At 39.1% G+C, this 25952-nt stretch overlaps 1 protein-coding gene across 3 annotated transcripts in view; it reads right to left on the bottom strand.

Annotated features, from left to right (window-relative positions):
* Positions 1 to 25952, bottom strand: part of RB1CC1 (RB1 inducible coiled-coil 1) — a 92782-nt gene that overhangs the window by 59421 nt on the left and 7409 nt on the right. For all 3 annotated transcript variants that reach the window (XM_061598669.1, XM_061598688.1, XM_061598679.1), the window contains exons 2-11: positions 19998 to 20119; positions 17218 to 17347; positions 16513 to 16639; positions 16261 to 16431; positions 12805 to 13007; positions 11191 to 11626; positions 8629 to 8799; positions 3254 to 3438; positions 1977 to 2163; positions 1643 to 1724 (exon numbers count right to left, since the gene is read on the bottom strand). In XM_061598669.1, the coding sequence (XP_061454653.1) occupies positions 1643 to 1724; positions 1977 to 2163; positions 3254 to 3438; positions 8629 to 8799; positions 11191 to 11626; positions 12805 to 13007; positions 16261 to 16431; positions 16513 to 16639; positions 17218 to 17288 (1633 nt within the window). In that variant the 5' untranslated portion in view covers positions 17289 to 17347; positions 19998 to 20119. The remainder of the gene's footprint in view (positions 1 to 1642; positions 1725 to 1976; positions 2164 to 3253; positions 3439 to 8628; positions 8800 to 11190; positions 11627 to 12804; positions 13008 to 16260; positions 16432 to 16512; positions 16640 to 17217; positions 17348 to 19997; positions 20120 to 25952) is intronic.

A 25952-nucleotide genomic window follows, 5' to 3' on the forward strand; every position in this document is an offset into this window, starting at 1 on the left:
TCCCATGCTTTTTAACATTTATATGAAGCCGCTGGGGGCGGACATCAGGAGTTTTGGAGTGCGTTGTCATCAAATGCTGATGACACGCAGCTCTACTTCTCCTTTACATCTTCTTCAGGTGAGGCAGTCGACGTGCTGAACCGTTGCCTGGCTGCGACAATGGACTGGATGAGAACTAACAAACTGAGACTCAATCCTGACAAGACTGAGATGCTGTTGGTGGATGGTTTCTCTGATCGGATGGTGGATATATACCCTGTCCTGGATGGGGTTACACTCCCCCTAAAGGAACAGGTGCGTAGTCTGGGAGTCATCTTAGACTCTTCCCTCACACTTGAGGCTCATGTAGCCTCGGTGGCCCGGAATGCGTTCTACCAACTTCGGTTGGTAGCCCAGCTACGTCCCTATCTGAGTAAGGAGGACCTCTCATCAGTGGTACATGCTATGGTAACCTCGCGTCTGGACTACTGCAATGCGCTTTACGTAGGGCTACCTTTGAAGACGATTCGGAAGCTACAGCTAGTGCAAAATGCGGCGGCCAGACTGCTAACAAGAACTAAGCGGTCTGAGCATATAACACCTGTGCTAGCCCGTTTGCACTGGCTTCCAATATGCTTCCGGGCCAGATTCAAAGTGTTGGTACTTACCTATAAAGCCTTATACGGCGCGGGACCACGATATCTGTCGGAACGCCTCTCCCGATATGAACCGGCCCGTACACTACGGTCTGCTACGAAGGCCCTCCTCCAGGTCCAGACTCATAGGGAAGCCCGGAGAGTGGTGACAAGATCTAGGGCCTTCTCAGTGGTGGCCCCCGAACTATGGAATGGTCTCCCCGAGGAGGTGCGCCTGGCGCCGACACTATCATCTTTTCGGCGCCAGGTTAAAACCTTTCTCTTCTCTGAGGCATTTTAATTCCTGTTAATTCTAAATTATTATATTTTGATTTTAGACTGTACAGTTTTTTGTACAGTTTTGTATTGTGATATACTGTATTGTGTTATTTTTATTGTATTTTTAATGTTCACCGCCCACAGAGCTGTTGCTAGTCGGGCGGTATATAAGCTTAATAAAATAAAATAAATAAATAAATAAATAAATATAAAACTCAAAGAACATTTGGGCAAATTTAACAGCGATCATTTTATGGGGTTTTTTCACATGTATACCCAGAGGTCTCCTTTCTTTTCTTTTTTTTACAACATATTTTCAATAAATATATATTTATTTTATTTATTATTTGTTTTATATCCCGCCCTTCCTCCCAGGAGGAGCCCATTAATATTAAATGTTATAGTTCTGATCCAGGTAAGGGCTGGGAGAAAAGCACTTAGGGCAAAACAGGCCAGGGAAGCAAGAGAGGGGAGTGTGCAAAATCTCCCACCCCCACATCGTAATGTGATTATAAATGATTGGGGCAGATAGATGGACAAATGTGGCTGTTCCTGGCACATCTAGTTTGCGTCACTGCACACAACTGGTTCAACAACAGCCATCAAACACTGTAATTTAAAGCAGCCTCTATGTGGTAGCCATAATGTATGAACTAATCATTATTCAGTGATAAAAGCAGTGTTTGTGCCAGTGTTAAAAATTTAAGAACCATAGCTCAAGAGGGAAAAATACTAAAAAATTTACTTACTAAATAACTTCCCAAAAGATTCCCTTTTGGCCTTTTCTGAGTCATAAAGATGCTTCCCATCTTTTATTAAAGCACCAGCCCACTATAAGAAAAATATATTTATATTAAATGTACATATACAACACACAGAAAGAATGTAATGTTATCACCTCTACTCTTTCAGAGGTCTGAAGTATAAGTCAGCTTTTGGGTCCCCAGATGTTGCTGGAGTACAACTCCCATCAGCCCCAGCCAGCATGGCCAACAGTCAGGAATTATGGGAACCATAGTCCAGCAACATGTGGGGACCCAATGGTGGGAAGGCTGGTCTAAGTTACCTACTCAAGTTGCTTACCTCCCTGTAGTGTTTTACAAACATTTTTCTCCTTACAACTTCAACAACAGCCAAACAGTACATCTGAGGGACATTACTAAGTTTCTCTACAATCTTCACTCTTTCTAGCAGCTCTGTTACAAGACGAAGCAAGGCTTGCAGTTTCTCTCCATCCTGGTCAGCATGAAGCATTACAAAGCAGCACCACCTATGGATTATAAAGTTTCACTGTAGCATACTGAATTGGTATCAGCAAGAAAATTCCTCTACTGAATGTTTCCACCTGAACTTTGTTTTCAAGCTTAATATTGATTTGTTTATTTGTAAATAAAAAGAAGTCCTCAATAATGACTGCTAGTCAGTTCAGTTTGTTTCAGCCCTTGGACACCAAATGTAAAACACAACACCAAAAGCCAGCTCTACATACTTACCCGTATTTGCTTATTCTGCATATTTGTCAAGCTTCTATGGCATAAAAAATGAAACCTGCGATTCTCAGGGACCTGAATTCTGTATCCAATACCAAATTCAAGACTCCAGAACTGCCCTAAGCCACATTAAAAAAATTACAACTAAATCCAGTTTGTTTGTTTGTTTGTTTGTTTGTTTATACCCCGCCTTTTGGCCAAAGGCCCTCAAGAAAGCTTACAAAGAAAAATAAACACAGGTATAAAAATACAATAGAGAAATACAATAAAAATACATGCCAGATACCAACTAAATATCCTTCTTGCACAAGACTAAAAACAAGACTTAAAAAATAGATGACTGACCCTTAAAGATTTAACACTGATAAAGCTTCAAGTATGTTTCGAGTTATAGAAGTTGTCATATCAAGTTCCTTCTAGCAGAAAGAGTGATTGCTTTTGTTTACAAAAAATACAAGTATCATAGACTATGTGCATCATCTGATGCAGGGATCACCAATGTGGTACCCACGGGTACAATGCTGCCCTTGAGACCTATGTTGTGGAGCTGCTAAGATCAGAGATAAGCCTCCTCTTGCTCTTTGATAGTAAAAGGCAGCAGCAGAGCCTTGTCTCAGTGTTTATATTGGAAAGAACAGATCTTTGGGCCTGGTATCATATGACATTAAGTTACTGAGAGTTGGGCACGGTTTGCCCAAAATTTTCTCATTGGATCAATTCAGGAGCCTAGCAGGACAAGTCAGGCCCATGGGCCAGAGGTTTCCCACCTCTGTACTATAATGTAATTTTAGTAGTACTCCATATATGACAAGCTGGTGACAAAAGCAAACATGGCTGGGAAGCATATAACACTGCAGTAGGATCACTTACTTCAGTCGGACTTGTAGATTATTTGCAAGTTCCTGTTTGGCAGTAGTACATTTCTGTTTAATATCTAAAAGTTTCCTGTGGTTAGTTAACATAATCATCAATTGATTTGCATGACTCAAGCACAAATCAGGTAACACAGAAGGATCTTTCAAGTTCTCTGCTCTCTTCTGATTAGCCAAAAATCCCTATGAGAAAACAGGTTTAAAATTCATTGTTGTAACTAGAAATAAAAACAAAATGAGGACAAAATAATTTCCTGGTCTCCACGGCAAATCACATAGGGTGGTATTCAATGCTAGTCCTACTCAGAATAGACCCACTGACTATTCTTAGAGATGACTAAGTTAGGTTCATTAATTTCAGTGGGTTTACTCTGATGACGACTGAGGTGAACACAACCCAAACTCACTTAGCATAGATCTTGTTAGTCTTAATTGCTTGATACACCAGATCTGCCCATCTCCAAAAATCAAGCTAATGACTGTTAGTTATTTGAGTTCTCAAATATAAAATAAGACGCTGTACAGTACAGAAAGAAACACATTTCAAAAGACAAAAGATATGTATTTAAATATGCATATATGATGTATGTGAAATATCTGTCTAGATTGGGGATCTGCAAACTTTACATGACTGCTGTTGGTCTACTGTTTAAATGTATTCTGGTTTTTTAGTTGTAATGATTTTATTGTTTAATTGATTTTGCTGTCTTATTCATAACCCACTCTGTGATCATGAAATGAAGGGTGGTATAGATATTGACCTTAATACATAATAAACAAACAATGTCCTGTAGCTGTTTCACATACTCAAATCAAGGACAACACTATTCACTCATTTTGCAGAACTGGCAAAATGTTCGACAAACCACAACTTAATTACTGGCCTAGAATAAAAAACCTCATTTCTTAAACCTAGTAATATAACTGCATGACAGAAATATTATTTAAAATCTAATACTTGCCGACAAGACCAACAAAAGATGCTGTTCTATCATGGAAGCTGCTAATTTTAAAATGTGTTTTTCTTGCTATTTTAGGGACCTTGCTTTATTTTAGTGAATGATTACTGTAGGAAACTGAACTGTAACCGAGCTTCTGCTACAGGGCAATCCTATAATGTGAACTCAGACGTAAGCCCAACTGAGCTGAATGGTACTTACTCCCAGCTGTGTATAGGATTGTAAACTCAACTGCATATAATAAATTGAAAACCACAACAATTCTGTATCTTATAATAAATAAATGCTACTTTGTGTAAATATTTTTTGCTAATACTTCCACAGTGGCTAACAATAAAAACATTTAAGTCACAGAATAAAAGTAACAAGAATAAGAGTAAACATGAAAAGCTCAGGAAAATAAGACTCATCTCTTAGTGCCAAAAAACTAGTGAAGTAGGCAGCAACAAAGTGCTTGAGGAAAGCATTCCATCATCAACTGGAAGGCACCACCGAAAAATATATCTTTGAAACTTTACTCATCTACATCGGGCAGCTAGTAAGTATGCGGAAGTTCATCTGAAATCATTTTGTTTGTGGGGTGAAGCTGAAGATTTATCTTCAACTATTATTTTTCACATAGTGATTTGAATTAATCCAAATAGTCTGGCTGTTGAAAGCTACACATGTGTGGTGTAAATTGTGGACCCAGCTGTCAATGGCAGGACTGCTGGTGCACAAACAGAACCCTCAAGTCATTTGAATTGTTCTTTAAGAATGAATTCTTTACAAGTCTCTGAATAATAGTTTTTATAGAAAATCAAACAAGTGATACTGTATTATTTTTAGTGACAGATTGAATCCTTTTTCTTTGTCCAGTAATTTTAAATTGCTGAACTTTTAACTGGCTGAAATTTGTATTTTTCAAATTTGCTATATTTTTGTTTAATTATTTGAGGATTTAAATTTTTTATGTACACCACCTAAAGCAATTTTTGGATAAAAGATGTGGTATATACATTCTTAAACTAAACATATTCCAGTGAAAACACAACCAAAACAAATAGCACAAACAACAGCTTTGCATCTGGTTTAGTAGTTGAGCAGAAGTAGCCTTATTATGCATTGCCACCTACTGACCATACCAATCAAGATCTAATGCCTGAGTTTCATTCTACAATAAAAAAACCTTATTTGTATTTTTATTCTAAGTTATGCACAACTTGCACACACATACGGAAAATTAAAAAATATTTTCAGCTGTCATTACTGGAACTCAGTTTCCACCACAAACACAAGGATCCAGCCCAGAGTTTGCATCCGATCTTCCTCCCTGCTCTGTGGCAGCAGAGTCAAAACATCCTCATCTCACAATAAACCTACCTAATCCAGGCTCATTGTGGCAGAGATGTGAATTTTTATCCCACAGTAAAGTGTTTACAGTACAATGGAATCGGGTGTCTTAAACAAGCAACCCGTTACAGCTGTTGCAGGAACAACAAGGGAGAAGTTATGGGAGTGAGATGTAACTGCTAATTAATTTAACCTGAGAGAATAATATTTTCAAGACTCCAGTCATATCTATTAGTCAGTTCCTTATATAAGCATCCACCTTGTATTGAATTTGTCCTGAGGGGACTGATATTAGGATTAAACTTTGCATTTCTTTACACTTTATCTCTGCTTCTGTTATAGATACTAATCCTGAGCTATTGGAACAAAATGGGGCAAAAATCTAAAAGGAAGAAGGAACAAAGTTTAAGGTAATTAATGAAGGAGGAAAGACAGATGAGGGACATCTGAGACATTATTGCTTTCATCTCCCATCTTGTTGTCTTTCCTGGTTTAGGATTCAACTTTACAAAATTTTACTACTTAAAACTGTATCATCAAAAGTGTGTTTTTAAAAAATGTTAAAGGAAATCTACACACTTCCCAAATCTGCTCTGGGGATGGGAGACAGTATTAATGATAAAAATGACTTATAATAGAAATGCGATGAATAACCATCAAAATAAATTTGTAGAGAAATGGGCTTTATTTATACAATTCTGGAATGATAAAGTGATAGATGAAATAGCTCCATTTAATTTATTTACCTCAATATAGGAAACTGTTGTATTATATTATTATGCTTAAATATGAAGGGGTAAGAAGTTAACCTTAATAATTACCTATTATTACTTTTGTTCATTTCATATTTTGTTTTTGCTGTTGTTGCTTTATTTTGTAATGCTTCTATGTAATCGAATTGGAACATTTGTACTTTTACTTTATCTTGAATAAAAAAAATTTTAAAACTGTATCATCAAAACTGTTTTTTTAAAAATGTTAAAGGAAATCTACACACTTCCCAAATCTGCTCTGGGGATGGGAGGAAGTTCTCCCACAACTGAGGGCCTAATGTTCGATACTGCCCCATGCTATCAGTTCAACATTCCTAAGAGAGTTTTAGGCTTGTTTCTTGAACAGCAGTCCTTGCCACATAACAATTAGTTTTTGATACCAAAATAAACTTTCAAGAGTAGTTTGTGTTATCATAAGGAGACAGTAGATGGTATTCAAATGAAAGAAATAAAAATGTCATTTCTTTATAACTCTGCAGAACTAGGAAATAAAAAGGCACCACTGGAAATGCTCTGACAATCCCCATAATTTTTTGCATTATTGCACAGTTCAAGCTGTTAGAACATTGTCAAGTTTACTGTCTCCATTAATTTCAATGGAATAATGCATGCAAGGATTGGGTCCTTCCACAAAAAGTAAATGAGAAAGCTCTTGTAGGTGGGGAAGCTTCACTTGTGCAGTAGAGCACTCTTGCTTAGATAGTATGTCATTATATTCTGTTTTAGCATCTATTTCGTTTGAAAGAATTGCTCATAAGAGAAAGTAAAAAGCAAAGGAAGTCACATTGGTCCATAAGAAAAATCCACAAATTGACAATTCCTTCATTATAACCAAATAGAATGTCAAAAATAATGAGCAAGCTTCTCTAGAACTCTTCAGCAGGCTAGATGCCTGTTAAACAAAGCAGGGTGATAGGAGGAAGACCAGGGGAACAAAATCAAAAATTCTTCCTCACTTCATCTTGATTGAGACTGAGCCTAGATGCAGAAAGTCCATTTTTGTTGTTGTTTGCCCTCCTCCCCCATCCTCTGCTTTCTATAACATCTGGACCGATGAAGACTTCTGGTGAACTTGAAAAGGTGGTCCTAATAATGGTATCACCAAACTGTGGGCATGGAGCAAAGGGAACAACACTATCCTTTGTCCATTAAAGAGAAGTACCAATCCCCTAATAATTGGTGATAAAAGTAAATTTTTTATTTATTTATTTCATAATTTGTACACTTCAGAGAACATCTGAATGATATAAAGAAACAAAGTATAAAACATTGTTTTATATGTATGTCATAAAATAGTATTTAATACTTAAAATAGTATTAAGTCATGAAACTAACAAAAATTAAGAACTGCAGAAATAAGATAGACTAATTTGGGAAGGCCTGGGGAAAAGAATTTTTTTCAACAAACTTTAAAAAACAATAATGTTGGGGCTTGCTTCACATCTAAGAAAAAGTTACAGAGAACTGGTCCCACAATGCCTTAAAAGCACATGCTCAGCATACCAGCTGAAACTGGTAAAAAGGCACTTCTAGACACTTGAGCTTCCAGTGACAATGCTGGATCGAGCAGTAACCCAAAGAGTCCAGCCTCTTCCAGAACACGAAATGACTAGATCTGGGAACTACTCACCCACAGAGCCATCATCTTGCTGGGATTTAGTTTCATGTTATTGTTCCTCATTCAGGAACCGGTTCAGGACATCAGAGTACTGATGACACTGTGCTTCATATCTTGTAATGACTGATCCCAGAGGCCTCTTATAGATATTGAATAGCACCAGGGACAAAGTAATGTCCTGCAGCACCCCACAAAATTCCCAGGCAATCACCTCATGCTACCCTCTGGAATCAGCCCTGTAGGGTGGAGTGGAACCACTGCAATAGTGCTCCCTACTCCCAACTCATAGTGCTGATCCTGTGGATTCCATGGTCATTCAGGCTGCTGAAAGATCAAGGAAAATCAACAGGGTCACAATCCCTGTCTCTCTCTCTATAAAGGTCATTTATCCAGGTCCCAAAAGCAGGACTGAACTAAGACTGAACAGGGTCTATAAAATCAGTCTCTTCCAAGATTGTCTGCAGTTGCTCCACCGCCACCCTCTCAATCACCCTCCTCAAGACAGCCATGTTTTCCATCAGAAGGCTACTTTTCCAATGCATGTTTTGATAAGATACAGTGCACTGCCTAGCCTGCCTATCTTAATAATAAATGAGAAAAATAGTGATATTATAAAAAAACTTTCAAGGCAGACTTGAGAAACAGTGTATTATCCAACTGCCATTTACATAAAAACTGAAACCACTGTTACCTGAGCAAGTTCTTTTTGTTCATTTACCAGTCTGCTACAGCTAGCTATCATCTGGTCCAATGCATAAAGCCTGTCCTCAAGTCCCTTAATGGCCTTCATGTTCTGATTATCTAATTTGGCAATTGTTTGTCGACAATCTGCCAAAAAGGACTGAATAATCCTTGGATCAAGCTGAAAAACAAAAAGACAGTTGGCATGAACAACAACTTTTAGTGCAAGAGATACTATAAATGGATCATGTAAAAAGAAATCTACATATATAACTTTACAATTTCACTTAATGTACATTTGAAGTCTTGCACTGTAAGAAATCCAATGTGGTCTGAAAGCTTCAAAGATTGTAGCATTCATCCTGAATTCTGGGGTACATTTGGACCCTAGATTAACTTTTCATTGTGTAATTTACACAAAAGTAGACCAACAGGGGTGAGAACATTGTCTCAAACTTTAACCTGTGTAATGTGCCCAAATTTCAGCCAGTTGCAACTTTCCATTTTCCTTCGGGTTCAAAAATACCCCAGCAAAAACCCCTAGGGGCAAATTTCTGCCTTTTATTGTGTAATTTACACATGAGTAGATCTACAGGCATGCCCTTCTGGGACACTATCACAATAGTCTCTAAAATATGTTTAGTTTTTTGCTTAAACCGAGCCTCTAAAATATGCAGCCCTTGGACCATCTATCCATTAGGTTTGTGTATTGTTCTGATGATTCCAAACTGAATGGGCCAATCTGGAGATTTTGGGGTGCATCCAAGGTGAAGTTGGCTCCTATCAAGAAAAATCTGAGTCTTTCCAAACTGCATGACCTATTTGGAGATTAACAGCCAAAGAAAGTTGTAGACAGTGGGCCATATCAAATGCTGGAACTCTGCTGGCACAAGCGACTTCCATGCACACAACAGAACTTCTGCTCTCTCCCCCATTTCCTAACCCCCACATACCCTCGAAGTCAGCTCTGGAGGGTTGGGGGCTCTCCAGAGCAGATTTTGGGGACACGTGGGGGGAGGAGAGGAAATGGAAGTCCTATTGCACAGCATAAATTAGGAAGCATTAGAAATATTGTTCTAAGCTAGAAATAGCACACAGTTTCTAGGTTTTCCTGAGATGAGTAGCAGACCAAAATTCAAAGGTGAGAAAGGCCTGGGATGTGGTTGGCGAGGGAGGCTTTATTTAGGATCAGATAAGCAATTAAAATTAGACAGAAGCAGCTTACACAAGTGGAAATGCGGATGCAACTAGCATTTTCAAGAAAATGAGTATTTCACTGAGTAAGAAGAAGTATTTAACAGTTGAAAATACAGAGGTGGACCAACACTGCTAGATTCAAAACATACAGCCCTTTCAAATATTATCTATTGGTATATGTATACATATATATATATAGCAGGGAAAACGAACATGGTGCCCTCTAGATGTTACTGAAGTATAATTCCTATCATCTGAAACTACTGCCCATGCTAGATGAGGCTAATAGTCCAATACCTGAAAGGCACCACGATGGCGATCCCTGACATATAGGTGTAACAATACAAGAATGCACTATGGCATCTCGAACTCATGCACTCCTTTTCCCCTCTTCTCATCTTCCCCATGTGAAGAAGGGAATTGGAGGCTTCCACTTTCAGTTTTGAATAAACTATACTTAGCCATTACTGTGGTTTATTTTAAGTGTGGTTAGCGCTGGATTACACAAAGTCTCTAGATCCATTTCAATCTGGTATTAGGTCCAGTTATAGGAAGGAGATTGCTTTGGTCACTTTGGTGGATGATCTTTGCTAGGAACTGGACAGGGAAAGAGTCCTTGTTGGCTTCACTGGACCTCTTAACATCTTCTGAAAGCATCAACTACTGTATCCTTATGAACTGCCTTGCTGAGGTTGGTCTAGGTGGCGCCATTTTGCTGTGGTTCCAGTTCTTCCAGTGGATGGTTTCAGAAGGTGATGCAGGGGACACTTCCTCAATGCCTTTGCTAATAGCCTGTGGTGTTCCATAAGTTTTTATTTTGTCCCCCATGCTACTCAACATTTTCATGGAACCACTGGGAAGGCTCTCCAGGATTTGAAAAAGGCTATTTTCCATAAAATAATTTTAAAGATTATGTATTTCAGAGTTAACATCATGGTGGACATATTGTAACAATATAATCAAATCTTAGGTGGACCCAAGGTTCATTTCCATTTTCTGATGATGACAACAATAGCAGCAAGTGGTCACATCTAGCCTCCCAGAAAATAATCAGCTGCTGGTAAAAGAAAGGGAAATGACAACCTTTATTTGGTACAACTGCCACAGGGAGTGACAAACCTAGGCTAAAAGCAATGTCACCATCAACAGCGGCAACCTTGCTGCTTTAGCAGACCACAGCATGGTTTTCATGTGTCTTTTCAAGAATTGTAGGGGTAAGAAAAGGAGCACACAATTATGACTAAAATCTAATTCAGAGCTTCTGATAAGAACTTCTCACTGTATTTCTAAGAAAAATACTTGTATCAAGGTGGAAAAGCAGAACTCAAAAATGTTAGATCAGAACGAAATGATATTCTTAAAAGCATGAACTTACTCTGCTCATGGAATCAAAACATTTTCTGACCAAGGATTCAACATCATTAGGTCTATCCTGAACATTTATCCAGTCTAGAAGGGAGACATTGAAAGAAGGCAGATCATTCTCCTTAAGTTCCACTGAAGCATCAGTGTCCTGAACTGAAGGTTTTTGACTGGCTTTATTATTTTCATTCACTTTTTCAGAAGATGTGCCATCTGGGGTTGGGTACTCTACTGATTTGCAGAATGATGCTAACAGCAATCGTTTGTTCGTTTTAAGCATATCAGGAGAAAGCATCACTTCAGCTGACTTTTCATTCTCAGTATCTTCACTTTCTGTACCACCATGGTCAGCAGAAGAATCCAGTCGTTCTAAACATTCCCTGTAACTGTGTCTGGTTAGGCACTCCAACAGTGGGATCTTGGCCATTACTGAAACAGCAGCCCCTAAGCTTGGGAAAACAACGCACACACACAAATCTGTTGAGTATAAAGATATAATAGGATATATAATAAAAAATACGCTCTCAAAGGTGTCCTCAATACAATTTTATATTTTAGTCATCAACTTCATCCAATAAATGCTTCCTTATAATATGAAATATTGAAATGTATTCAGTTGTTCGTTAATTGTACCTATGGAGGGGCTGCAGTGACCTTGCTCTCTCCATTCCTGACCTTCTCACATTGTGCAGGAAAGTCGGAAGGGAGATTATAATTGTCTCCAGCTGAATGTGGGTACAGTCTTCCATGTGAACAGAAATCCTGTGTAACTGTGTTCAGCTGAATCAATCACCTTATAATCCCCTTTCAAAAAGGGCAGTGTAGAGGTGCTGCGAGTCCTCCACTGATACAATTACTGAATACCTGAATAGGGTTACTTTTGACTATAGCTAAAACTTCTACATGTGTAATTGCAACACTATTTATCAAACTCAAGTAATGATAAATTGGTATTTGTAATTACACAAATACAATTTTATCCTTACCCTATTTTGACCTTGCAATATTTTGTCAATGCATATTGTATACAGGTAGCGTTGGTTACAAAGCAATTAATTTTTTTCAAGAAGCAGAATTTATGGATGGGCTAAAACTGAATTATTCTTTAATTGTTAGTTGTAAAATCATGTCCTACAAATCTGAAGCCTAGATCTCAAAGCACTCTAACATGTAATGAACATTAACAAAAAACTTTCTATTTAAACAATTAAGATTATATTGTGTTTTAATAGGGCAGTGTATTAGAAAAGTCACATAAAAGGTGTTCTAAATATCTACCCACAAGTGCAGCCGATCATTATCCAAAGAAAAAGTACTGTATTGGAGTTTTTGGGGGGAAATGTAAGGAGGAAAACTTATATTTTACACAGTGCAATCTCAGTATGTATCTACTCAAAAGTAGGTCTCCTTGAATTCAATGAGACTTTAGTATGGGTTTGTAGCCTTAATTCCAAGATCAAATCTCTATATGTAATATCGTTAGCATTGCTATTTTAACTAGTACAAAACAGATTTTATTGGATTAAATGAAATCTACTATAAATGTACAAAATCATAAAACCTTAGCTTTCAGTAAAGCGACTGCGTAGAGGTAGCTTCTTACTGAGGAGTCTAATGGCAAACCTACTGTGTAAGTTTCAGCTTAATATCATCTATGGACTGCAGGTAACTTGAATATGCATTTTCAAACTTGAAAAGTAGCTTTTGGTAAGAATATGTGCAATCCTCCAAATTTGCCATTATGGCAGCCCAGCCTTGGTGCTGAAGATGTTCATCATGGACTAGACCTTCACAGAAGGAACAAAGTTTCTTGGCAATCTCATACATTTCCTGTGCAAAAACATAATAAATATTAATGTATGTCTGGAGTGAAAACAACTTATTTACTTGCTGCAAAATGTGATGCAAAGAACTCATCCATTTTCAAGTGAGGCAATATGGAACACTAAAGCATTTATTAGATATTCCTTAAGAGGGAAAATGTGATTCTTCAGTGCAAAGGCTGAAGCAGCAGGACCTGCAAAAGAACGTGAATGAGGGTGGTTGTTCTGGAAGGGTCAGAATGAAGTCCAAATCCCTCACCCCCTTATAAATCACTTATCTTCCATGGACTCTTGTATCCCACTAGGTGAGGAAGGCTCTTGCCATGCATAGTCTCTAAAGCTAACAAACATGTAGGCACTGAATTGTTTTAATACCCAATAGACAAGAAAACATCTGACAAGAGAAAAAGAAAAATGTCCAGTTTGCACCTTTTCCCAATATTCACCAGGCCTGTCCTTGTGTTAAGTACCATCTCCTACCTACCTGCAGACTGAGCAAAACTCCAAAATCATCTCTGATTGGAGGCAGATGCCTTTGCCCATCAATCCCTCCTCCCAAAAACTTGTATTTAGAATAAATTGGGCTATTATATCCTAAAATAGTCAGGATTAGTCTCCAAGATCCTTATTTGGAAAGGGAGGCTGCAAGTCTGTTGAACTAATAGTGTTTGACTTGGATCAGAAGTAGCTAACCTGTGGCTCTCCAGATATTTTTGACTCAAATTGCCATCACGGTTAGGGATGATGGAAGTTGTGCAATATCTGGTGGGTCAGAGGTTAGTCATCATTGCCTCAGGTGAGGGGAGGGAGGGAGGGACAGACAGACAGACAACACACGGGGGGGGGGTGGAAGCTGCCCCTTGCTTGCCTGGTTAGGAGAAGAGTACTGTTCGCAAAGCTTTAGATTGCTATAGCAAGATACAACATGATAAAAGAAAAAAGGCAAGGCAGGCATCCCTGAATGCATTTTGGAAGAAGTCTTCAATGGTCTGTATGCAAGGCTTACCTGACCTGGTTGTTTCATTTCAGACATGCATATTATTAGTTTTGAATAAAAAAGTTTGCTGAAGTTTGTTGAACAGCTATTCCTATTCTTTCCATATTATTCCTACCTCTGGTAGGAAAGTTTTTGTTAAAGAAGTAATGTCCAGGAACACATGCACTTCATTATTACCGTCTTACATCTTGTCCTGATTTGTGGGGATCAGTTTCAGTTGATGCAGCCTGATATGCACAAAGTTCGTGAAGTAATGCATCCAACTATAGGCCTCTCACGACTAATCAAGGCTAGCCAACAAGTCCAGAGGGCGGTTAACACATCTTTATTTGAGGGGGTAGTCCTCCAACTTTTAAGGAGATGGTGATATGGCCATTCTAAAGAAGGCTGCTCTGGACCCAATGGTTTATGCCAGCTACCAACTAGATAGAAATCTGGGGGGACGGTGAGCAAAAGGGTGGTGGCAGGGCAATTGCCATAAACCTTAGAAGACACCAATTATCTAGACCCATTCCAGTCTAGGTTAAGGCATAGTTTTGAGACTGAATTGGCTTTGGTTGCCCTGATGAGTTACCTTTATGGAGAGAGGGACAAGGGGAGTGTGACTGTGCTTCTTTCTCCTCAATCTTGTGGCTTTTAATACTTTGGAATGGGTATTGGGGGCACTATTTTTCAATGATTCTATTCCTACCTCTAAATCAGTTCTAGAGAATAGCATATTCCTGCCCCATCACTTAGGCCTTCAGTAGAGACACTCTTAGTAGTGTTGTATGCTCCTCAATGTGTATGTTCACCAAAACCAGAGCCTCAAGTGTGGCAGCCCCTGCCCTTTGGAATGGGCTTCCAATGATCATCAGACAGATACCACTGTACTGCTGTTTTAGTGCCTGCTTAAAACTAATCTGTTCACCTAGGCTCGCTCTGAGGGGATGATCCAGCCATACTGATATATTAATATTGATATATCTAGTGATCCTTAATGTATTTTGTATTTGTTCTATGACTGTGATTTTATTGTTGACTTCATGCTGTTCACCACCAATGCTGGTGGTATAAAAGTTTTGGAAATAAAATAAACCAACTGTGTTTACTGAATACGATATTGTATCCTCTTTCAAAGAGGATGGACTAATGCTCAGGATTATCAAATGAAGCTGAGTGGTTGCAGGCTCAGGACAAAGAAACAAGAGGAAGTACTTTTTGCTATAGTAATTTAGCTGATGAAATTCATTATCGCAGAAAGTTACAAATACTAAGGTCAAATAAATGCATGGAGGGCACACTGCTATTTTCAGAGGTAATATCCCTTTGATTACTAGATGTCAGGGAGAAATAGGAGATACCTGTATAGGAGCATTAGGAAGCTGCCATACACCATCAGACTATTTGTCCATCTAGCCCAGTATTAACTCTGACTGGCAATGGTTGCCCAAGGTTTCAGGCATCTGCTAGCTGTTATTTTAACTGAAGATACCACACATTTCACCTGGATATTCTGCATGAAGTGAGCTATGATCCCCCCCTGGTCCATCATGTGCTGGTTATTAAGCTTCTTTGAAGCATCTGGCTGACCACATTTGGAGACAGTGGACTTTTGGTTTGACATAGAATGTACTGGATTCCCCAGCATCAAAGGATTTATCTATCCAATCAAGGCAAAATGTGTGAAATCTGTTCTTATTCAAAAATCTAAAATGCACAGCCATGTTTCTCAATCTGCAATCACATGAAACACCATGTAGCTTTCTGCACTCCCATCAATAGCAACAAAGTGTATCTGCATCAGAAATACAATTTCTATTGAATGTGATGGTGGGCTTTCATATAAAGAAAATATAGTTTAGAAAAATACTCAGTGTAAATGGAACTAAGGAATGGTGCAATTGCAATGATTTCTGGACATTAAGATGAAAAGTTCAAAGGTAGCCTATGGGATCACACATTTCCATTCTACTGCACAGTTACTTCCTTCTTCCACACTAGTTCAATCTATCCCCATTTATCGTTACTTCCCACACAAATTAAGCCTCCTACAAGCTGACAGCACTTTGAAACTTGTTTTGAGATCCTGGATTAAGCCAGTATGTTAAAATCCAAGATACTAACATTTCCACCTGCAGAAAATGAAACAGAAGAGTACCAAAAGTAAAACATTTGCACCATGAAAACAGCAAAGCATCAGGGTTGCTTTAAACTAGGATATTTCACTGAGAGCTCAATGCTTTAATAGAGTCCAATTGTTAAAGGCTCTAAAATTGCTTACCACAGCAAGCTGTGTCCGTGAAGCTACTGTGTGAAAAACTGCAGGCATCATAAGAGATTCTTCCACTTTTAATTCCATCTCATTTTCTGCTGAGAATGTTGTTTTAGGGATAGCTGGAGGACGTTCACACAAGATCATTTCTTTGTTGAAGAGAAAAATTGGGTTTGTGTCCTGTGTTAAGATAAAACTTATTACTTCCTTTTCTTTCCAGAGTTTTTTGATGAAATAATAAAAACGGAAATGAGTATTTACCGTTCCAGCACTGTAACTACAGACTTTCCTGTCAGCTGCCATACACTCTCCTCCATTGACAACCAATACTTGATGTTGAATAGCAATCTTGTACTTAGTTTGGATTGCCTGTTTAAGGTCTGCCACACTGAGTAAAATGATAAAAAAGGTATGGGTTCCACAGATTTTTAAGAACTATACACAACAGTTGTGTAAAAACTGTATTTACACAGTACTCTAAACATTAAAGACATAATACTGATAATGCCAAACTTAAATTATTAAACTGTTACATCCTACAGTAAAACAAAGAATGACCACGAATGAATGCACTTTGGCCACCTATCAGCAACTCTATTATGAGGAGCCATCTCAGTGGCTTAAAGACTAGATGGGCAATGCCAGCTGTCCCCACTGCAATTACCATGCTATAAATCCATCACAATCTCCCTTGATTTAAAGAGCTACTGAAAGAGGAAGAAGAATCTCAAGCAAGGATGAAGGGGATAGGCTGTAGCAAGGTTTATTTAATGGCACAAAAAGCTTGTTTAAATTGTTCAAGCACTACAGAAAAGCTGTAAGACTTCACCTACTGGTGCATTCTAATTGTAGCTTTGATATAATTCTCATTCCCAGATACAGCATATACTGTTACTTAAGAGATTGATCTTAGCAAAATGATCTAGCAATAGACTTTTCAGAGAAGACCAGAAGAGGTCTTCTTACTTCTGTACTGCAAGTTCCGTGTCAAAGGCAAGGGTAGTTCCAGTGTTGACCAGAAATACATATAACTTCATGGTGACTTCTTTAGGTTCTTGAAGTTTATATCTTCAGCTCTGTGATTATAATTTAGAAGCTGCAAAGAAACCCAAGTATTAGCTCCATAAACGCACACAAAAATCATTTTCAATTTAAATGAACACCTTCAGTGTTAATAAATAAGGCATATTCAGGACAGGAAATCCTAATGTACAGCTAGGAACTGACTTTATACCATTTCATGGACACAGAGGATCTATGTCAGGATGTGTGTGGTAGCCTTTACCAGGAGTTGTAGATTCACTTAGTTAAACCCTGAGAGGGACCAGAAAGATTTGTGAAAGGGACTACCCCAAGCCTACTAGCCAATGTACGGTAACATCACACAGGGTATCATCGTATTTCTAGTCTATTGAGCCTTTTCCAACGTCTTCTCTTGCACATAAAAAACTCCTGAACATGAGGATTGATCCTGATAGTTACATGCCTTCCCATGTTGATGGACCAGACTATGGCATTCCATAACTTCCTGAGAATTCCAGTTTTTTCACACTCACTTTTTCCGGAATTCTTAGAAGAAAACTATGGAATAGGCTGCTAGCTGGGCTGGTTTACCATGTTATACCTCTGCTTTGTTGCACCGGCTCCCAATCAGTTTCCAGGCTCATTTTAAAGTGTTAAAGTGCTAAACAGCTTGGGACCATGTTACCTGAAAGACAGCCTTCCTCCATATGTACCTACCCCAATCTTAAAATCCTGTTTAGATACCCTTCCATGGGTGCTACTTCCAAATGAAATCAGACAGGAGAGGGCCTTTTCAGTAACGGCAACCTGATTACAGAAAGCCTTCCCAAGAAAGCTCACTTGATGCCAGTTTTGTAGTCTTTTCAATGCCAGGAGAAGGCCTCTGTGCTCTGCCAGGGCCTTTTAAATCACTTATATAATCTGGACCTCCTAAAAGCTAATGTAGCTTTTAATTGTATGTTTTATTTTATATTTAAACTGTTTTTATTTATTTTTCATAACCTGCCCAGAGAACTATATATATTTGGGATGATATACAAATATTGTAAATAAATATATCTTCATGCTATATACGGAGCAGAAGCTGAAAACAGTTACTTGTCAAAGGCCACCTAGTGAGCTCATGGACACAAGAGATTTCAACAGGGAACCACCCAACTAACGCTCCTAAATTATTGACAGTGACGTAAGATATACCAAGTGTTGTTTGAATTGTGGTTTCATGCTTTGCTACATTTGTGTGAATCAAGAAGCCAAGAATAAAATGTCAGGCTTGGTCCCCAAATTCTCACTCAACCATGATGCTTACTGTCTGACTTAGGCTTGTCACTATCTTTCAGCTGAACCTATTTCACAGGGTCACACAAGAATAAAATGTGTGAGGAGAAAGCCATGTATGCTTCCTTTGAAGAAAGACTGGAAAATTAAACCAAGGCTTCTGCCTAAAAAAGTCTTTGGACTTAGAAATTAATCAAGCCACAATCAGCCATTTGAATTAACCCTGTACAGCTTCTTGTCTACAAATCTATACTTACTACTGAGAAAGATCTGTATGGTGACAGAGAAGCTGGTCAAGTATTAACCTATTTACTGAGCAAGGCAACTAATCAAGGAAAGGAAAAAATCTACTTTATAAATGGACAGAAGACACATGGAGAGAAAGAGCAAGGGGAAAGCAGAAAGAACTGGAGGGAGGTGGGAGAGAAAAACAGAGTGCTTGTTTTCTCCCTCTGCCATACCCCTCCCCCAGTCCTATCACAAGCTTATTCACAGGCTATGTGTTACAATCTAATTTGATAGCTACATCTGTGTCTTTAAGACCTGATTTACATAGACGTTCTGCTTATTTTTCATATAATTAAAAACAGACTAGACATCTGGATACCTCAAATATTAAGATATAGACACTACTGCAAGTAGCATTTATAAGAAATAGACTTTGGACTATTAGCAGCAGAACATTTTTTTAAAAAAAATTGATAGCAGACATCAAACACCAAGTATTGGAATTCTTTCCACACATTTGCCCCGCTAATGTTTAGACAAAAATAATGGTGCTCAATGCCATCTATTTTCTCAGATAAAAAAAATCTTCATAAGACCACTGAAGAGTATTATGTAATTGTTGCACTTTAGCCTGGAGGCTAAATGTGGCCTTCCACGCCTCTCTCTCGGGCTATTGGGATTCTGTCCAGCCAAACCCCCTCTCCCAAGCCACATCCCTCACTTGCTCTGCTTTGCACCCTCAAGTGTTTTTCCCTGACTGAAATGCATCCTTGAACTCCAGTAATGCCTCTTGCTTACCTGGATGCAGGAAAGTGAGGAGTATGTGAATATGTTTAGAAACTAGCCTACTATACAAACGTAAAATGTACACTTATTGCTCCACCAATTTTTGCCTGTGGCCCCACCTCATCACTCATCTGCATGTGGCCTCCTGAAGGTTCCCCAAAAGGGAATGTAGTCCTTGGGCTGAAAAATGTTTTCTACCTCTGACTGGCCACTTTTGAAGACTTAAAAAGAATTGTTGGGTATAATAACTAGAATCACTGTCATGCTTAGATGGTTCGGAGGAATCGTTATAATGTATTCATTAAATTAAAAGAGCACAAAATGAGCAACTTCAATTCTATTATGATGGCAACCACTTAATAACAAATTCTCTTTTTAAAAAACCCACTATAGCAAATAATATGTTATGAGTTTTAGCTTGGAACAGTTACCTTCAGGCACTGCATGGAGGTACCGCTGTCTTTAATAATAGCTGGATTGCAAAACAACTGATTTTCCTCATTTGACTTTGGCAACAGACTGAAACTTCTAGTAAACGCAGAGCATCAAAGACCTGTAACGTGAAAAAAAAGGAATGAAGTGTTAATATTCATGCAACAGGAAGCACCTAACCAATGACTATTTAAATGTGCATGGCAACACTGCACTTCAGAAACTACTTTTAAAGCACTTTTTTGTGGTAATGGTATACTTTGTACTAAACAGAATAAGAACCAAATTACCACAGCCACTGTCCAGAAGATTTACAATAAGCATTAGATGGACAGGACTAGATGATGATAAAGAAAAGAAGTAGGAGACTAATCCTGAAAAAAATAATTTAAAATATTTCAGTGCTGCATAAACAGAAGAATTTCCCCAAAGCTGAAACAGAAAACTCAAAAGTCCACCTGCCCACACACCTGCACTAGCTATATGTTGAACAGAAACAACAAGGGAGAGGAGAGAAACCAACAAATTCTTCTCCAATAGACAAATCCATCCATGTCTGGTTGCCTGGAGGAAATTCTTAATCGCTACCAGTGATCAGACTTCACTTTTTGTAAGCCTGAACAAAGCACAGTGCCACTTATTCAAAGACGAGCATTTTACTATATAATAATGACCAGTCACCATGAAAATGCATAGTACTCTAAGGAGGAAAGGCCCTCAGGTCTGGCCATATCATAGTGATCAAATTGGTGGGCTGATGGAAGACTGTGACTAGAAAGGATGGAAGGGGAAGACAGAAAAAGATCCACATTCAGATTGCAAGTGAAAACTTCTCTGTACAGATCAGCGAATAAGGGCTTGTTCATATGACAGCATTCAGCATACCTAGTGAAACTAATGTTTATGGGGGCAGGGAAGTATCAACTAGCACAGGGATCAATGATGTAGAGGAGTTGCTTTCTTTAACGCAGAACATTTTCTGAGGCACTAAATTGACTGGGATCAGATTTAGAATGTTTGGATTATGTGTACTTTTAGTTTTAATTTGTTCTCCTGTTTACAAACAACTAGGGCTAGAATGAACGTCTGTGATATTTAATTTACATCTTCCTGGGATATATACCCCGAAAGTTACTACACATTTGAAACTCTCCAATTTGATTACAGTGCCTTGCAAAAGTAATGAGACCACTGACCAATGCTCACATATTACTGAATTACAAATGGTACATTGTAATTTCGTTCTGTATATTTTATTTTAAAACACTGAAACTCAAAATCAATTATTGTAAGGTAACATTGGTTTTATGTTGGGAAATATTTGTAAGAAAAATAAAAAACTGAAACATGTTGCTTGCATAAGTATTCAACTCCCACACATTAATATTTGGTAGAGCCACCTTTCGCTGCAACAACAGCCAAAGTCTTTTGGGGTGGGTATGGACCAGCTTTGCACACGGAGGAATTTTAGCCCATTCTTCTTGGCAGATTTGCTCCAGGTCGTTCAGGTTGGTTGGACGTTGCTTGTGGACCGCCGTTTTCAGAGAGCATGACAGAGTCTCCATGGGATTGAGATCAGGACTTTGAATGGGCCACTATAGGACATTCACCTTTTTGTTCTTGAGGCACTCCAATGTTACTTTGGCCTTGTGCTTGGGATCATTATGCTGAAAAGTGAATTTCCTGCCAAGCTTCAGTTTTTTAATAGACTGAAGCAGGTTCCCTTGCAGTTTTTTCCTGTATTTTGCTCCATCCATTCTTCCTTCAATTTTAACAAGTTGCTCAGTCCCTGCTGATGAGAAGCATCCCCACAGCATGATGCTGCCACCACCATACTTCACTGTAGGGATGGTGTGTCTTGAGGCATAGGCAGTGTTAGGTTTGTGCCACACATAGCGCTTTGAGTTTTGGCCAAAAAACTCTATCTTGGTCTCATCTGACCACAAAACCTTTTCCCACATAGCAGCTGGGACACTCTCACACTTTCTGGCAAACTCCAGAAGGGCTTTCAGATGGTACTTTTTGAGTAATGGCTTCTTTCTTGCCACCCTCCCATACAGGTCATAAGAACATAAGAAAAGCCTGCTGGATCAGGCCAGTGGCCCATCTAGCCCAGCATCCTGTTCTCACAGTGGCCAGCCAGGTGCCTGGGGGAAGCCCGCAAGCAGGACCCGAGAGCAAGAACACTCTACCCTCCTGAGGCTTCCGGCAACTGGTTTTCAGAAGCATGCTGCCTCTGACTAGGGTGGCACAGCACAGCCATCATAGCTAGTAGCCATTGATAGCCCTGTCCTCCATGAATTTGTCTAATCTTCTTTTAAAGCCATCCAAGCTGGTGGCCATTACTGCATCTTGTGGGAGCAAATTCCATAGTTTGACTATGCGCTGAGTAAAGAAGTACTTCCTTTTGTCTGTCCTGAATCTTCCAACAATCAGCTTCTTTGAATGTCCACGAGTTCTAGTATTATGAGAGAGGGAGGAGAACTTTTCTCTATCCACTTTCTCAATGCCATGCATAATTTTATACACTTCTATCATGTCTCCTCTGACCCGCCTTTTCTCTCAACTAAAAAGCCCCAAATGCTGCAACCTTTCCTCGTAAGCGAGTTGCTCCATCCCCTTGATCATTCTGGTTGCCCTCTTCTAAACCTTTTCCAACTCTATAATATCCTTTTTGAGATGAGGCGACCAGAACTGTACACAGTATTCCAAATGTGGCCGCACCATAGATTTATACAACGGCATTATGATATCGGCTGTTTTATTTTCAATAATTATCCCTAGCATGGAATTTGCCTTTTTCACAGCTGCCGCACACTGGGTCGACATTTTCATCATGCTGTCCACTACAACCCCGAGGTCTCTCTCCTGGTCGGTCACCGCCAGTTCAGACCCCATGAGCGTATATGTGAAATTAAGATTTTTTGCTCCAATATGCATAATTTTACACTTGTTTATATTGAATTGCATTTGCCATTTTTCTGCCCATTCACTCAGTTTGGAGAGGTCTTTTTGGAGCTCTTCGCAATCCCTTTTTGTTTTAACAACCCTGAACAATTTAGTGTCATCAGCAAACTTGGCCACTTCACTGCTCACTCCTAATTCTAGGTCATTAATGAACAAGTTGAAAAGTACAGGTCCCAATACCGATCCTTGAGGGACTCCACTTTCTACATCCGTCCATTTGCAGAACTGTCCGTTTATTCCTACTCTCTGCTTTCTGCTTCTTAACCAATTCCTTATCCACAAGAGGACATCTCCTCTTATTCCATGACTGCTAAGCTTCCTCAGAAGTCTTTGGTGCGGTACCTTGTCAAATGCTTTTTGAAAGTCTAAGTACACTATGTCCACTGGATCACCTCTATATTATGCAGGTCAATATTATGCAGAGCTCTTGATATGGTTGACTGGTGCACCATTACTCCACTCCCAGCCACTGAACTCTGTAGCTCCTTCAAAGTGATTGTTGGCCTCTCTATGGCTTCTCTCACAAGTCTCCTTCTTGTTCAAGTGCTGAGTTTTAAGGGACGTCTTTTCTTGGCAATGCCTGGGTGGTGTGATGCAGCTTCCACTTCCTGATTATTGATCCAACTGTGCTCACTGGGATATCCAAACACTTGGATATTAGTTTGTACCCTTTTCCTAATCTATGCATTTGTATTACATTGTCTCTTCCTTGTGTAGAATGCTCTTTGGTCTTCATTTTCCTTCAGATCCACAGACTGACCAATGCCTTCAACAGTGGCATTTTTATCCTCACAATGTGACAGCAACTTTAATGGTTCACAGGTGGAGCCAATGGTAAGGTAATAGTGTCCTGGACAGGGCAATTTCTTTCATCTGTGTAAACTGGGAGATCCACAGCACAGGGGTTGAATACTTATGCAAGCAAAATGCTTCAATTTTTTGTTTCTTACAAACATTTCCCAACATAAAACCAATGTCACCTTACAATAATTGATTTTGAATATCCATGTTTAAAATATAATATAATAAAATATCAAACAGAACAACATTACAATGTACCATTTGTAATTCACTAATATGAGAGCATTCGTCAGGGGTCCAATTACTTTTGCAAGGCACTGTATATACATTCATCATGTCACCAATTAATTTCATGAAGCTACATCTTCACAAATGGAACAAAAATCCATTTTTCCATATCATATCACTGGCAAAGACAAGTTCAACAGGCGTATTTTGGACTGTGTTAATCTCGGAATTTCTCAATCTGTTATTTGCACTACTATAGATCACCAAGGGCAGGGTTGTAACAGTAGCCAGGGTAGTTTTCACCAGATGCTGTTGGACTACATCTTCTATCATCCCTAACCACTGTTAATGTAGATTGGAACTTATGAAAGTTGAGAGTCCAACAACATTTAGCTAACCCTGACATGATGGACTGGCACAGTCCTTGTGTGGGTTGTAAATATCAGACATGTTGAACTAGTGCACCAGTAACTCAAACAAAGAAAAATAAAACCTTAATCTAGATGGATCAATAGGATGAGAGAGAACAATGAAAAGGATACTGAATACATAATAAAAACTAAGAAGTGGCAGAAACAAAGTGTTCCTAAGAAGAAAGGCCAAACATGACAGGCAGTCAGAGAAGCAATCAGAATGGGCTCAGTATAATGAAGATTTGGCAAAGTTATAAGACATACAGCTTGATGCAGATGTCAGCAGCATGCACGCCCTACGCACATTATGAGTAGCTAATCCTCTGCCTGTATTCTGCCCCACAGAAGCTTTTTTGTGGTACCCTGAAACCAACACACCCTGAAATCCATAAATAGTTTAATAAAAAAAATCACTCCCAGGGGTCTCCCAGTGTCTTGTCATGAGGATAAAAGGGTTTTTTTGTACTCTCAAAATTTGCCCATTTGGGGGGGAAAACTAAAACTAATTTTTTTACTGACCACTCTTATGGGACCCTTTTCTGCGACGCCAAAAGAATTGTGACCCCCAAGCCCTAAATAATATTCTTTATTTCTTTTTACTGAATTTGAATAATGATAATATGGATATAGAAGTAACATAGATGGGAACGCCTTTTGGAAGGAAGCCTGGATTACTACACTCTCATCACACCCACTTTACACATCAGTCCAGAGGCTAGGCCATGGCTCAACATAGTCCTCGGCTCAAAAAAGTTAGCCATCCTTGCTCTGTATCATCTGAATCAGGTGACATTGTTCAGGTGCTGAGCAACTGCCTTGAAGCAGGCCAATAACCAGGCTACATCCTGACAAGACTGATGGGTGATTTTTGGGTCTGAGAACTAGCCTGTTCTAGATGGGATCACACTCACTCTGAAGGAGCAGGTGCATAGTCTAGGCTGTCATTTAATGCTCAGGTGTCTTCAGTCACAGTTCCCAGCTCTGGCAAGTCCACCAGCAATGCCTGCTCTTACACCAGGATAGCCTAACCACATTTATTCATGCCCCAGTAACCTCACATTTAGACTGCTGCAATGTGCTCTATGTAGGACTACTCTGGAAGCTACAGCTAGTGCAGAATACAGAAACAAGACTGCTATACAGGCTTCTAAAACGTAATTACATACTACTACTCCTTCATGAACTGCTGTGGCTGCCTATATGCTACCAGGCCCAATTTAACATATTGACATTAGTGTATAAAGCCTTGAATGGTTTGGTACCCAAGTACTCAAACAAGTGTTTTTCCCGATAAGCGCTGGTTTGTGTACTGAGATCACCAGGTCACAGCTTGTCGTTTTATTTACATGGGAGGTTTATTGTGCAATGGCATGGGCGAGTCTTGTCTGCAATGGTAGATCAACTACCACTGCTCCACTTAGTATGGATTTGCTTGTTCCAACCCATCTAGTTCTTCACAGCTACCAAACAGTGGTTCAATATTTCAACTGTCCTTCTAAGAAGAGTTGCCCACCATCACTTTCTGGGTCCTTTGGCACCCTATCC

The sequence above is a fragment of the Rhineura floridana genome, chromosome 1 (genome assembly GCF_030035675.1).
Source record: "Rhineura floridana isolate rRhiFlo1 chromosome 1, rRhiFlo1.hap2, whole genome shotgun sequence".
In the NCBI taxonomy this organism is placed as follows: Eukaryota; Metazoa; Chordata; class Lepidosauria; order Squamata; family Rhineuridae; genus Rhineura; species Rhineura floridana.